This window comes from Poecilia reticulata, chromosome 18 (assembly GCF_904066995.2).
Source record: "Poecilia reticulata chromosome 18, P_reticulata-male-v2, whole genome shotgun sequence".
NCBI classification, from domain to species: Eukaryota; Metazoa; Chordata; class Actinopteri; order Cyprinodontiformes; family Poeciliidae; genus Poecilia; species Poecilia reticulata.
This window is the reverse complement of record NC_088847.1, coordinates 21,341,612-21,355,581: the sequence shown is the minus strand read 5'-3', so window position 1 is coordinate 21,355,581 and position 13,970 is coordinate 21,341,612. Positions and strand designations below refer to the sequence as shown.

At 37.6% G+C, this 13,970-nt stretch overlaps 1 protein-coding gene across 1 annotated transcript; it reads right to left on the bottom strand.

Annotated features, from left to right (window-relative positions):
• Positions 1–510: 510 nt before the first annotated feature.
• LOC145548902 (up-regulator of cell proliferation-like) lies at positions 511–13,738 on the bottom strand. The gene is made up of 2 exons (XM_081599987.1): positions 13,615–13,738; positions 511–6,526 (listed from the first exon to the last, which is right to left on the bottom strand). Exons 1-2 carry the CDS (start codon positions 13,736–13,738, stop codon positions 1,788–1,790), a joined length of 4,863 nt encoding a protein of 1,620 aa, XP_081456113.1. The 3' UTR covers positions 511–1,787.
• Positions 13,739–13,970: the final 232 nt, after the last annotated feature.

The following is a 13,970-nucleotide window of genomic DNA, read 5'->3' as shown; positions in this document are numbered from 1 at the left end:
AGTACATTAGAGAGCTTAAGATTTTTGAATAATTGATTTTGTGGGTCTCATTTAAATTAATTTCTCCTTTTTGGTTTGGCTTCAGGGCGTCTCACCTTTACAGTTCATGAGCTCATAATTGGTTCAAATGAGGTCATAGGTCAGAGTTCTTCTCCCACAAAGAGCTATAGAATAAGTAGAGCTGCCAGTGTGCATTTTATTTTACCACACTACTGGTTTTCAGTGAACAACAGAAAAACAATGACAAAAACTGTTAGGAAGTTTAGAAAAATCCAAAATAATATCTAAACATGTAACATATACCATAATGAAATTGTTCAAGTGAAAACTGCAGACGTTTCAACAAAAAAGAAAACAGATTGAAGGTGACTTGGAAAAAATATATTTTATTAGGCATGTTATGAACAAGAAGTCCTCTTTTGTCACTTATTAAAAAATGGTTTTTCATCATCTTGATGAGCTCTGTATTAGTGTTTTAATTTATTTTAGTAAAAAACAGATCAGCTGCTGTAAAATTCAGTGATTTTATTCAAACAAAAACATGAGAAGATGTTTACAACATTTAGCATAACAATGAATCGATGCAACAGAGTTCTGCAGAGGAATACGTCAAAAAAAAAAGTTATGTGAATACTTTGAGTTGTACTGGATTTTTCTGTCACACTAGAGGATGAATGGTGAGCAAAATAATTCAAAATCAGGATGAAGGCATATGGTGGAAATTTAACTATAACCAAGAAGAACTTCAAGGGAAAACTTAACATCAGGCTCCTGCAATGAACAAAGAAATCTGAGAGTTTACATACAATATGTGACATGGAAACCTGGTAAGCAAAATAAAAACAATGAATGATAGCAGAGCAAAAATAAAAAGCTGAAGTAAAAGAATAAAGAATACACACAATGGAGTAACCAATACCACGGAAAAAGGAAACTCAAATGAGCATCAATGAGCTAAAAATCAAAACAAAGGAACAGATGCAAACATAAGACCCAGAACTAGACATGGGTAAAGCCAAAATAAGGAAAATTATACAAATAAAATAATGACATTTTAATAATAACAAAATATTATATCTGGTAAAGACTGATACCATGAAGAATGTTTTATTATCTGATGTTTTTATAACATTGCTACACCCATATAGCAAAACAATGAAAAACAGATTGAAATCAAACTTAATTCAATTCAGTGCATTATATCTGATATAAATTCACAGCAAATGTAATCTAAAGGCATTTAAAACACAGAACAGGCCCTATATGTAGATGGAAAACTGTAATCAGTTTAACCACATCATAAAGCCTGATTTTACGTCACATACATATAATTTATAAATCACTGCAGTTACGTTCAGTTTAGTATTTTATTTGGTAAAATATTTTCTAATTTCCATAGTAAGTAACGATGCAGCAATGCCATGACAGTGAACACTATAGCATCGACTCACGAATGCAGAACAAATAAGTTTGTCCTATTATTTCCTATGAATTCATCTACTATAGTATAGCAAATTTAAAATATTTTTCAGACAATATGATTTATGAACTAAATCTTGCTGAGTGACAATTTCAGATAAAATAATGATGAAATGCATTTACAGATGAACAACTTTAAAAATAAGGAGGTATATCAAAATGGGTTTTAGCAATTTATTTTGTCTTTACTCCCAGGGTTGAGCCCAATGTTTAAATGAGGTGGGTTTAAAACAAAAGAGGAAAAATGATGTAAGTCCTCTAATGGCAAGAACCAGTTTTGTTCTTAAAAACAGACAGAAGTTCTGATTTCACCTGATGTTGAATGATTGCTTGAGGCTGGCATTTGCCTGTTCTCTAGTGATTCTCCTCCAAGCATCAGGAATGTCAGCAGGCTCTGCATCATATGCTTCAGCAAATTCCTTGTTGTATGTGGCCATCACATATTTCCAATAATCTGATGCCTCAAGGCTCACATCTGGAGGAATATTCCAGTCTGGAAAAATGTCCTTATATAGTTTGTAAGGATGCAATTTGTAGTTTGAGGCACTGCAGCTAAAATACCTGTCACTCATAACAAGAGAAGAGCAGATGTCAGTCTGGAGTTTATTTGAGTCTTCAAGTCTGAACAGACCTAAAAGCCATGGACTATGCCGAGCAAAGTGTTGAGTGTGGGCTCTTCCACCTGCATCACAGGGTATTTTGATCTGACCTAAACTGCCTGGTCGATGCAGAGAAGCAAAGTGTTGAGTGTGGGCTTTTCCACCTGCATCACAAGGTATTTTGCAGAATGGACACTGTTGGCCACAACCAATCACTCTGTTAAAAAGCTCATTCTCTGGTTTTACGTGGAGTTCTGAGAGTTTTGTGTCAAACTCAGTTGATTTAAACTTTTCTCTAAGAGCTTCTGTCATTTCCTCCACACACATGTTGAGCCAGTGACCAAACTGTTTCTGGTCAGCATTGTTCAGAACCATGAAGGCATCAAGAGCATCCTGGGAAATCACCAGTTTGTCACAAAGTTCTATGCAGATATTTTCAACAAATGTCTTCAGACTGTCACTGTTTTCTGTTTTGGCTTTTTTAATGGCGGTATTTATGTGGTCAATGCAGAACTTAAGATGTTTGTCCTCAAACTGACAAACTGTAGACCCAGAGGAGAATGTCTCCCTAATTCTCTCAGATATCCAGGATTTTACATAATATTCATATGAGCATATGTAGCTCTTAAAGCATTCAAAGTCACTTTTTGAGATCAGATTAAGTAAAATTGAATACTGGAAGGACATTCGTGTGCTGAACTCCTCTCTTGTCAGCATTTTATCAACAATATAAGGACCAAGAGAACGATAGACAAAGTTTTCCACAGCAGGTTTCAGAATTTGGTTTGTGAATTCTTCAGCTTTCTTCTGGCATTGATCTCTTTCTTGAAACACATCTTTGAAATCTGTGCAGAACTTTTCCCTGTTTTTCTGCAGACATCTGTAAGGATCGTTTTCTTGGATGAAATCTTCATGCATTTTCTGAAACTTTCTGGCTGCAGATCCACATATGTGTTGTTTCAGAGACACTTCAAACTCAATGTCAGTGTCAACATCAGTTTTGTTCAGCTTTTCATCAATGATGTGAAGGATCTCCTGGATGTAAGTATCATGATAATTAGTTTTTCTCTTGATTTTATCCCAAACACAGTCATTGCAAGCAGTTATGATGCTGTCAGCAATTTTTTGTCTTGCTTTTATTAGATATGTCAAGGTAAAGAGTCCTCTTAAAGCAGTTTTGAAGTGTTCCTTGTATGTGTATGTAAAAGTCTCCTGTCCACAGTTTTGGAGGCTTTTTTCACTCAGCAGTTCACATGCATGGCTTCCTTTGGGAGAAAGATTTGTTAGCAACTGAAAGGACACACTGGTGAAGATATCTGATGTCTGCTGTTTAGAGAAACACAAGGTGTTCAGTGTTTCAGTCCACATCTTATCAAAACTTTCATCAAGCTCTCTGTCCGTCATTTCAACTTTTTTCTTACGACATTCATCAATTAAAGCACAAACTGCTTCCTCAATTACTTCTGTATAAGTGGCCCTGATTTTGTCAAGCTCTTTTAATCCTTGCTTGATATCAGCAGCTGCTGTGATCTGGTTGAACACTGATCTTTCAGTTTGTCCTCTAAGACTCTTTATGCTGTTGGAGAAATCCTCTCTGTATCCTTCAACCAGATAAACATGACCTTCAAACTGCTCAAAGTATTTATTCAGATTGTCAAGGATCTTTGTCTCCCACTTGATCAGCTCTGTGGTTGCTTCAGTTTTCAACTCAATGATGAATTCATTCATGTCAGAGATTTCAGATGTTGCCGTAAATTTACCAAAATTGGAAATTCTCGTTTCTGCTTTGGTGACCCAGCTGTACATTTCTTTTTTGAACTCCCACTCCCATTTGTTGTACTCTGTGCAGAGCCTCATGTAAGCATCAGCCACCAGGCTGTTTCTGAAGCTGAAGTTTTCATGTTTCACTGCGTTCCACAGGCTGGTTATCCACTCTCTGAACTCCAAGATGGTATCAGAAGTTGACCCACACTTTCCCAGCTGTTGGATGATGTTTTTCTTGAGTTCATAAACAGCCTCACTGTATCCTGCATTGACTGGAGCCATTGGTGGGTTTCCATTCCAGAGTCCAGGAATGTAGCAGTTCCCAGTCTCTGGATTATACTCCATCACATCAGTGAAGTTCTTGTTCTTCCCTTTCTTCTCCATCTTAGCTGCTGCCTGGGTCATCTCATCCAGCTGTTCTAACAGCAGCTTCCTGTCTCTCAGGTTCTTCTCATGGGCTGAAACATCTGAAACATTCTGGTGAACAAACTGACATTGAGGCTTTTTGCCGACCTCCTTCATCCTGAGGAAAGCATGCACCACTATCTGCAGGATGTCTTTCATCTCTGTTGAATTCTCCATTGCAATATTGATAATGGTGATGTCACTCAGACCAACAACAAGTGTTGCCAGCTCATTGTCATGCTCATAGCTGTTGTCCAGCTGTGCTAGCTCTGGTGACTTTAAGCCTTCAGTGTCGATGATCACCATGAAGTCACAGTTGAGAACTTTCTTGAAGTCTTCATTGACTTTGATGAGCAGCATGAAGGCACCTCTAGTGCATCGACCACTGCTGACTGCAAACTGGACTCCAAACATGGTGTTAAGGAGAGTGGACTTCCCTGTGCTCTGAACTCCAAGAACTGTGACGACCAGGATCTTGTTCTTTGGAGACACCAAGTCATTGAGCTGAGAGAGAACATCACTCACCCATCTGAGAGGAATGTTGGAAGCATCTCCATCTACAAGCTCAAGAGGAAATCCATCCAGCAACAACTGAGCACAGAGTTTGGGCAGATGTTGCAGTTGTTGACGAGATAGATCTGTTTCTGGAAGGTAAAGAGAAGCTTCGTAGATCTGACCCATTTCACGGAAGAAGTGCTCAACTCCCAGTGAGCTGCTGGAAAGTTGTTGGTCAATTTCTTTGATCTCCTGTTTGTTTTTAGATTCCCTGCACTTTTTTTTGTACATTTCCCTCAGATTAGACAGTTTTACGCGAGACTGGTTATCAAGATTTATTCTCATCCATTTCAGGAAGTAGCGCCTTTCAGTTTCTTTGTTGGATAGTGCAGCGATGAAACAAATCATTGCTTTGGACATCCAATAAGCACTCTGTTGTTGTCTCAGTTCATTTCTCTCTCTCTGAAGTTTGCATTTGTAATGTTCTATGTCTTCAGAACCAACTTTTCGAAGACGAAATTCTTCCTTTTCCAAACAAGTTAATTTCTTCCAAATTTGACCTTGTAAAGGAAGTTGATCGTCTTTGTATTTAAAGGTGTCGTGAATTTCTGCAGTGATTTCATCTGCTTTCATCTTTCCAGCCTGACACTCTGGAGAATCTTCATCCACTATGATTCCAAGTTCATGAGCAACATCAGCCATCTGCTCTACTGACATCTTCCTCTGTGGGTTATTAACTACATCACTGATCCTTTTCCTCAATAGTTTGACAAAATCTGCATCATTTTTTTGTTTTGTCTTTATTAGAATGTTGTTTTTAGTCAAACCCAGACTGGTTACCAATTTTTTAACAGAATCAACTCTAAAGTTTTTGCTCTGTTGGTTTCCAACCAAAAATATTCTTGCTTTGTGTTTTTTGTTCATCAGCAGTTTGCACTCAGAGTCCAGCTGGTCAAAGAAAACAAAAACTGCAGCAGATGTCTGACACAAAAAGGAGAATTGATTCTCAAATGAAGCAATGTCTCCACGAAGGTTAGCTATAGCAACTGGTTCACTGAAGATGTCCATGTTTTTATTTCCACAGGGAAGGTACCAGGTCATTTCAGTCAGTCCATTGGATATTCTTCTCTGAACGTCTCCACACTCCATGTTGTGGTGAACAAAGGTGTCATGGTATTGCTCAGAGTTACTCAGAAGTTTATTGAGGATCTCTGATTTGGACAGAGAGCACTCACCCAGTCTCACAAATGAGATCATTGGAAGTTCAGAAAGAACTATTCTTTCTTCTATGAAGCCTTTTGATTCTGAAAGTTCTGGAAGTCTGTACTTCTTAACAATGTCTCTCATGGCCCACAGCATCAGGGTGCACTGCTGTGTATCACAGTTAGGAAGCAGCAGAGGAACAGAGAACTGACACATGGACATTTTTAGAGCTAACTCTTGACGAACAAACCCATCAGAACACAGGAAGAGAGCAGTGATTAAATCAAGAGGATTTAGAGAGTCATCCTCATTTGAACTGGCAAGATCATCAGAATCAAACTCAATAGTATCTAATCTATCATCACTGTTAGACTCAGAAGCTGTTGTGTATTTTATCTTTCTAGCTGTTACATTCACCATCATTAGTTTCTTAATAAAATGCCATGGAAGATCAGATTTACACTTTGGAGGCTCATCATTGATGGTTTTCTCATTGATCTCCAGTATCTTACTCAGTGACAGTTTCTCCTTGTAGAACTGATCCAAACCCAGATCCTCCAAAACATCCTGCAGGTCGGTTCCTGCGGAATACAAACAGATTATGACTTTTTTAAAGGTAAATCTAAAAATACTTTTTCTAAATTATGATGAAAACTAAAAATCTATATTTTTACTTGTGATAAATGCCAATATTAGATACTTTCAAGAAAAAAAATTATGTATTAACAATGGAGATTCCAAAGCAATAAATTTGTTTTGTCCTGTAGTAATATTTGACACTATACTATTTTAAATTGTAATTTTTGATATTTGCTCATCAGATTACCATTGTCCTTTATTTTATTTTTTTCCCCCAATATATTTGATTAAACTTTAGCTTCAATAACATAAAGCTACATAAGTTTTAAAGTTTAATCAGTAATACTTTTATAATAAATTTATATCAGTAATGATTTCTTGGTTAATGTCAAGTTTTCTTAACAAAGACATTTTGAATAATGTCAACTGTGTATTATAAGTGTCATGATTTACTGAATGACACTTTATGACCGAATGACACTTTATGACAACAGTCATAAATATTCATGAAGATTTACTCATGTTTATGACGATGTCATGACAGTCTTATTCACAACCCGTCAAATAAAATGTCACCTTGTTTGCTTACAGGTATAAAATGGTGGTAGCAGGTCTGGGTTAAATGTAAACAAGAGAAAGTTAGATACAAATTAGTAAGTATCAACATGAGCAGAAACTCTTACTTTCTGGTTTTCTTATGAGGACAAGAGATGGCTGGGTAAAACAAGGCTCAAGTGTAAAAAGGCTCAAGTCAATATGACTAAAAAAGCTCTACATGGGTTCAGTCTATTGTCATCAAATTGAATCCTAAGAGTCAGAATATGGCTTTCAATTCAAATTGTAAATTTAATTTGCCAGCCTTTATTAGTTTGTCTTCAGTAAATCTATCCACCTTACCTTTTGGTTATTTTAGGATGTAATGTGTTAGAATAGTTAAAGGTACAACAGTAATAAGACTTACCTGTTCTGATGTGTCCAGACTTCAACAGCAGCTCTCTGACTTGTTCCTGTCCCTCATCTTTATTGTTGAAAAGATGAATCCTCTGAGAAAAACATTTGACAACTTTTGGAAGTGAACTTGATTGAGAGTCTGAAATGTAATTTGACAATGATGTCCTTAAAGTATCTCCATATGTGAAGAGCAGGAAACAATCTTCTATCCTCTGAGACCCAAGAACTCTGGTTGCTGCATCTACAGTCTTCTGGTCTTCATCAGTGAACCGAGAATCAATTCTAAAAGCCAGTAGGAAAAGGGAAGGCATGGACTCCTGGAGGAAATACTGACAAAAGTTTTTAATCTGCTCCTCTGATCCTGAAATATCTGGAGTGTCAATGACTGTCACATGTTTCCCAAACACTGTTCCTGTTTCCATAGAGACATGTTTGGTGACTGGTCCAAATGATGCTCTGGATTCAAACGCAGCTCGTCCTAAAATGGTGTTTGCTGAAGCACTTTTCCCAACTCCAAATTTCCCAAAAAGGATGATGGAGAGATGATCATCCATGATGGAACATTAGATACCTGTGAAATGCAAAAGACATTTACTCAATTTTCATAACTTAGATTAAAGAGAAGTTTAATTATACAGCACAATGCATACATAATAGTAACGGCATAAAAAAATCTGAAGCAGAAGCAACACTTGGTCCTCCAACAAATCTTTAAAATTTAAAAGAAAAGTAAAATTGAAGATGCCTTATTTCCAGCTTTCATTCTCCCAACTCCTAAAAGGTGAGGCAAACGTATCTTTGGATTCTGATTAAAGTAAATGTAAACAATATTGAGCAAGAATACTTCTTAATTTCTACTTTGTATTAATTTTTGGCTGTTTGAAAATAAAACTAGGTCTTTTATTCTTTCTGGCACTTCACTTCACCTCTCTTTGTTGCTTTTACAGTAAGTAAGAAGTGATGCAAAAGTTGAGTTAGAATTCTTGGAAAGGAAGATATTTACCAAAGGCACAATAAATATTTACACATTGTATAATTTTTTACATGTATCAAGTTAAGGTAGCTCCTAATAACATTTGAAAACATGTCATATATTAGCACCCGTTTCTTCTAACTTTTTTGTTTTGTTTTCTGCTCATTGCACATAAAAACAATGCCAAGCTACATGTAGACCTGTGAATTATAAAACTATAATTCCAAAGAATGAAACATAAAAAAAATTCAAAGGTCACACATAAAATTGTCTAATACATAAACACCTATTTGTATATCCACAAACACACACACATCAAATTGATGTTTGATGTACAAATTAAACTTGCATTTACCTGCATTTAAGCCCTCGCATCACACAAGCTCCCAAACGTAGTGACTGTTCCTGTTAAGTATTTCTGGATTCAAGTTCATAGAAATTCTAATTGTGATTCCATTTCTGGGCTGTATAATATTGTTTTCTGGGCTAGGGAATACTCCACAGTTTACAACAAAATAAAACAAAAAAGAGGAGTAAGTAATTGTAAAATTCATAAAAAATATTGCAATATTGCCTGCAGCTAATTACTGTAATTACTATTTAAGGAGTTGTTTTTGCGAAAGGATTTTGGCACCTCTCTAGGTCAATTGGACCTCGCTCCCTTCCTTTCCCATCGCGTGCAAGCGCAAAGTTGGACCAAATGTAGCTTGGAAGGGAAGGCTGTTTGGACAGATAAGAACAATAATTAGGGATAAAATTGCTTGTTTGTCAATTCTGATCAAGAGGTCAATGAAAAATTAATATATTTAAGGGCGTCCAACACACATATTCTAAGGCTTGCCAGAATCTTTAAGCAAATCAAGGGTAGCAACACCATTAGCTGAAACTTTCCAAATTACACCAGTAAAGATGGGAGTGTATAAAAAAGGGTGATGCTAGGAATAGAGAGATTTTTGGGACTTTTGGGGAAGATTTTTGAGTATTGAACTGTAACAAGGAATCTGTGGCAGAATGCAATAAATCTCAAAGCCCGTCTTATGGCCAAAGCAGTAAGAACTGTCTTGATGCATTATTTCTTTATCTAAATATATTTTTAAGTGTTTAGCCACTTTTCAATTCTCCAACATTACCTTGAAATTAACGGAATTAATCAGCCAAAATTCCTAATTTTGCTGATGTTTTTTTAAGGGTTCTGTTGGCTCTAGTGGCCTTTATGTGAAAGTAGTTTGACAGGAAAGAGGGTTATGAGAGAGAGGGAAGACGTGGCAAATGTCGCCAGGCCTGGAATCGAACCTGTGACTACCGGCATGAGTACTAAGGCCTCAATGCATGGGGTTGTGCTTTGCCCCTGCGCCACCACAGCACCCCTTGCAGATGTTTATATCTATTATGTAAAACCATAAACCAGACTGCAAAAGTAATTTACATAGATTAGAATGCTGGTGTGATACTTTGGTTTGTTTTTAATAATTAAATCTATAAAGACTTTGATATATCAGACTGAAATGTATACCTATATACTGATTTTATATTATACCTATATATATATTTAACCAGGGGCTACATTTGTCTTTTCAAACCCAGTGGAAGTCAATGCAGATGACCGTTAGTTCTACTGAAGGTGGCTTCCTGCTATAGAGGGATGCTTTCCTTTTCACCATCTCCACATGTGTGCAGTCATTTAAAGCAGTTAAAGGGACTTCTTTAAAGTTTATGACCAACCAATCAACTGTTCACTGTGGCTACACACAGGTAGAGAGACTGTAAATAACAAAATAATTGGATAACACAAGCAATTGAAATAAAAACAGAAAAAGGTTAGAGAATGGATGGGCTATTAAAAATTATGCCCAGTTTTGGACACACGATAAATATAAAATAATTCAACTCTGGTTAGTCTACATCTAATGCACTATTTATGGTAGGCAACACCAAAAGACCATCTCTACTGTGAAACATAATAAAGGCAGGTGTAGGGAGGATTTTCTTCCTGGGAATTGACAGAAAGATAGTCACAAATACAGAGCAATATTTGAAGAAAATGAGTTTGAAGCTGCAAAACACCAAAAACTGGGGTGGAGGCACAAGTTTCAGCATAGCAACCATGAATATACAGTACAATCAGAAATACAACATAAACGTTTAGATTAAAAGTAATAGAATGGTCCAGTCAAAGTTCAGACCCAATTAAAATTGAAAATTTATGGCAAGACTTAAAGGGAAGGTATTCTGCAAAATCGACAACTTGGAGTTTTATCTTATTATATCCAGGGTTTCCCCCAGTGTATTATAGGCCTGGCGCCCGCCATGCTTTACTAGCGCCACCGCCAGGCTAAGCCTTTGTTGTTTCTTTTTTTTTTTTATTTAAAAAAAGCCTTTTTTTTAAGCCGGATTGCAAGTGTTTCTGTTGCTACGAGCGTTTCACTATCAGAACAGATTTATTCCTAAAAGATATGTTTATAGAAGATATGTTTATAGTTTATGCATTTAAAGCCGGACCAATCACACCGCTGGCCTATGCGCGATGCAGCAGCTGGATGTCTAAAGTTAACCTCACCGCGGATCCCACGCTCCTCCTTTCACTCGAACTGGACACAGACTGACCGCTATGGATATTTATATCAACCCCCTGTTAGGAATTATGATTAGTTCTGAGGAGTTATTGATTAAGGTAAGAGTTTAAACCCACCGCGTTAACTCTGGTTGCGCAGCTCTACGTGAACCGCAGGAATAACTTGTAGTCGCGCTTTCAGAGGTGCTTTGAGCAGCGCTGAGAATGATGTATATTTGTGAACAAAACATTATGCGGCATTTACATCTCAACACGCTGCCCAGCGTTTGGCCCCGTCTTCCCTGTAAAGTTTAGGTCTGTGTTCCCGGTTAGCCGGTGCGTTAGTGGTTAACGACCCAGCGCTAATCACTCATCGTGCAGGTTTAACCCGGTGAGGAACTTTTGCGCTCTCCTCGCAGTCACGTATCATGCTGATTTTATATTATTTTATTATTATTACTAATATTATTTTTCCGGTTACACTAAACACCAAACCGTATGAAATGTTTTGCCCACTTAGAGTTAATGTGCGCGGCCACCGGACATCTGAAAAACTCATCCAGAAACTCGACCAACCAAAATAGTTTCCGTGTCTCATTGTTAAAAACTCAACAGACACGAAATGAAAGAGCTACTAAAGCCACATTAGCAGCATTGAATTAAATCTCCCATTTGTTGCGCATCTCTGTGTAGTGCAGCGGATTACCACATCATGCAGGGCCGGTCCAAGGGTGCATGAGGCCTGGAGCAGAATGTGACTTAGAGGCCCCTTTTGTTGCTAAAAACATCAGCACCTCTAACAGCTTCTGTGTTAGATTTAGTGAAATCTAGGACAGGGGGAGTAGTTTAACTGGCAAACCTAAAAAGCAATACATTATAACTGCAGCTTACCAATTTGTGAACAAACGGAGCTGAAACTCAAAGATTAAACTCAGAGCACCAGATTGTAGCTGTGGTAACAAACCAATCTGACTATGAACATTGTTCCTTGAACTTCTACAAAGTAAACTTGCCAGCTCCTTAAAATCTTATATATAAATGTCAAATAATTTAAAGTCTTAATTCATATATGTAGGGCTGAAACTATTCATCGAGTAACTCGATTACAAAAAATCCTGGGAGGAAATTTATCTGCCTCGAAGCTTCGCTAAATTTATTGTATTGTAATAAGCAATGCTGTTAAATACACAGAACACTGGTCTAGCCGGAGGGTTTTTGTGTTGCACAACGCTACCACTTCCGTTAGCGCCTGGAGCGCATGTGCTAAGTTTGTAGCTATGGAGGGAACCGGAGAATGCTCAGAAGAAGAACCCCGAAAGCGACAAAAAATGTCAAAAGTTTGGGAACATTTTAGGCTAAACAGAAAGGACAACACAGCGCAATGCATCCACTGCAAAGCAGAATTGGCGTACCACAACAGCACAACATCAATGTTGCAGCATCTGAAGAGAAAACACCCGCTACATGCATCCAACTCGTACACGGTTGCCAACAGGTAACGTTTATGTTCTCTTTGCTAACTACGTTGTGTGATAATCTGCCATGTTATAGATGTAAATTGAGGCACATTATTTTGCTAACGTTACATCTGCCGCTTAAACATAGCGGTTGCTTAACCGGGTGTAGTGTAAATTGTATGCGAGGGTGGAACTGAGAGAAATTATGCAGGACTTAATGCAAGTTTGTTAATAAAAAATACGCAGCAATAGATTACAGGCATAAACTGAAAAGCATTTATTTATTGGTGTCTTTCCATCCTGACAAGTTACAATCTTTTTTCTTCTCGCTACTGTTATGTATGAATTAGAAATTTTTTATTAATATTTTGTAGTAATTCTGTATTTGTTGCACCTTAGACTTAAAATATATTGTATAAAATGCAGTATTTACTATTTTGTCTAAACTTGTTTTATTTTTAAATCAAGTATTTTCTTTATTTATCTTTTCTGTTTGAACTTTAGAACAAAAAAGCAAGAGATTTGCTGTACTACTGATTTGAAACTTTACTGGAGGTTTAATGTTATTGCATTGTTATTATCAATAAAATGTTAAAGAGTTAAATGAGTTGATTACTTAGTTGTTTTACGTGTATGTGTATTACTCACTGAAGATAAATACATAAACTAAAAGCTGGAGTATAGACATTTTTATAAGCATATTTGTGAGCCTGCCACTTTATTATTTGAATATAATTTAATATCTTAGTATAACTTTTCTTCAGGTTAAAGCAAACTACTGTTACAAGTAAACTTTCTAAACTACAAACATTTAATTGTTAGGGATGCTCAAAAAGGAGATATTGGACTGATCTGTGTAATGGTGACATGTGCCTGTTGTTTTTGTTTTGACTCCATCCATGTCGTGTCCCTCATCTCCCTGATTCCCTGCAGCTGTGCCGCTCCCTGATTGCTCCCCTTCTTAAGCCTCCCTCCGCAACCCGCACACTGCCAGATTATCAAACGCTTTCAGCAAGTAGTTTCTAGCTCTTCATCCACGCCCTGTGTATTACTGCCTCGCTCTTGCCCTTTGGATTTTCCCCTTTTGCCTTCCCTTGTTGGACTACTGTTTTTGCCTACCCGGATCTCGACCCTAGCCTGTTCTCTGACGCCGCTCACGCCCACTCCCACTCCCTCGGACTCTGCTATCTTCCACCTCGTGTATGACCTCGGCCCGGCTGACCAAGAACTGGATCTGGACTCTATTCCTCTGATCCCCGGTTGTGAGTACGCAGCCCTGCATCTGCGCTTCTCCCCCCGCACTATCTTCCAGCTAGTGCTTCAGCTAGTTATCCTGTGTGCCGCCCTTGGCTGTCTCCAATAAAGATCTGTGGTTTTCTGCTCACTCCTGTCTCGTGGCTGATTTGGGTCCTCCTAGTGTGCATTACAGTATAATCTGGCCACCATGGACCCGACGCCCGCGCAGGAGTGGCGCGGTACTGTAGAGAAAGCCATTACCAAGCTAGAAGCTAATA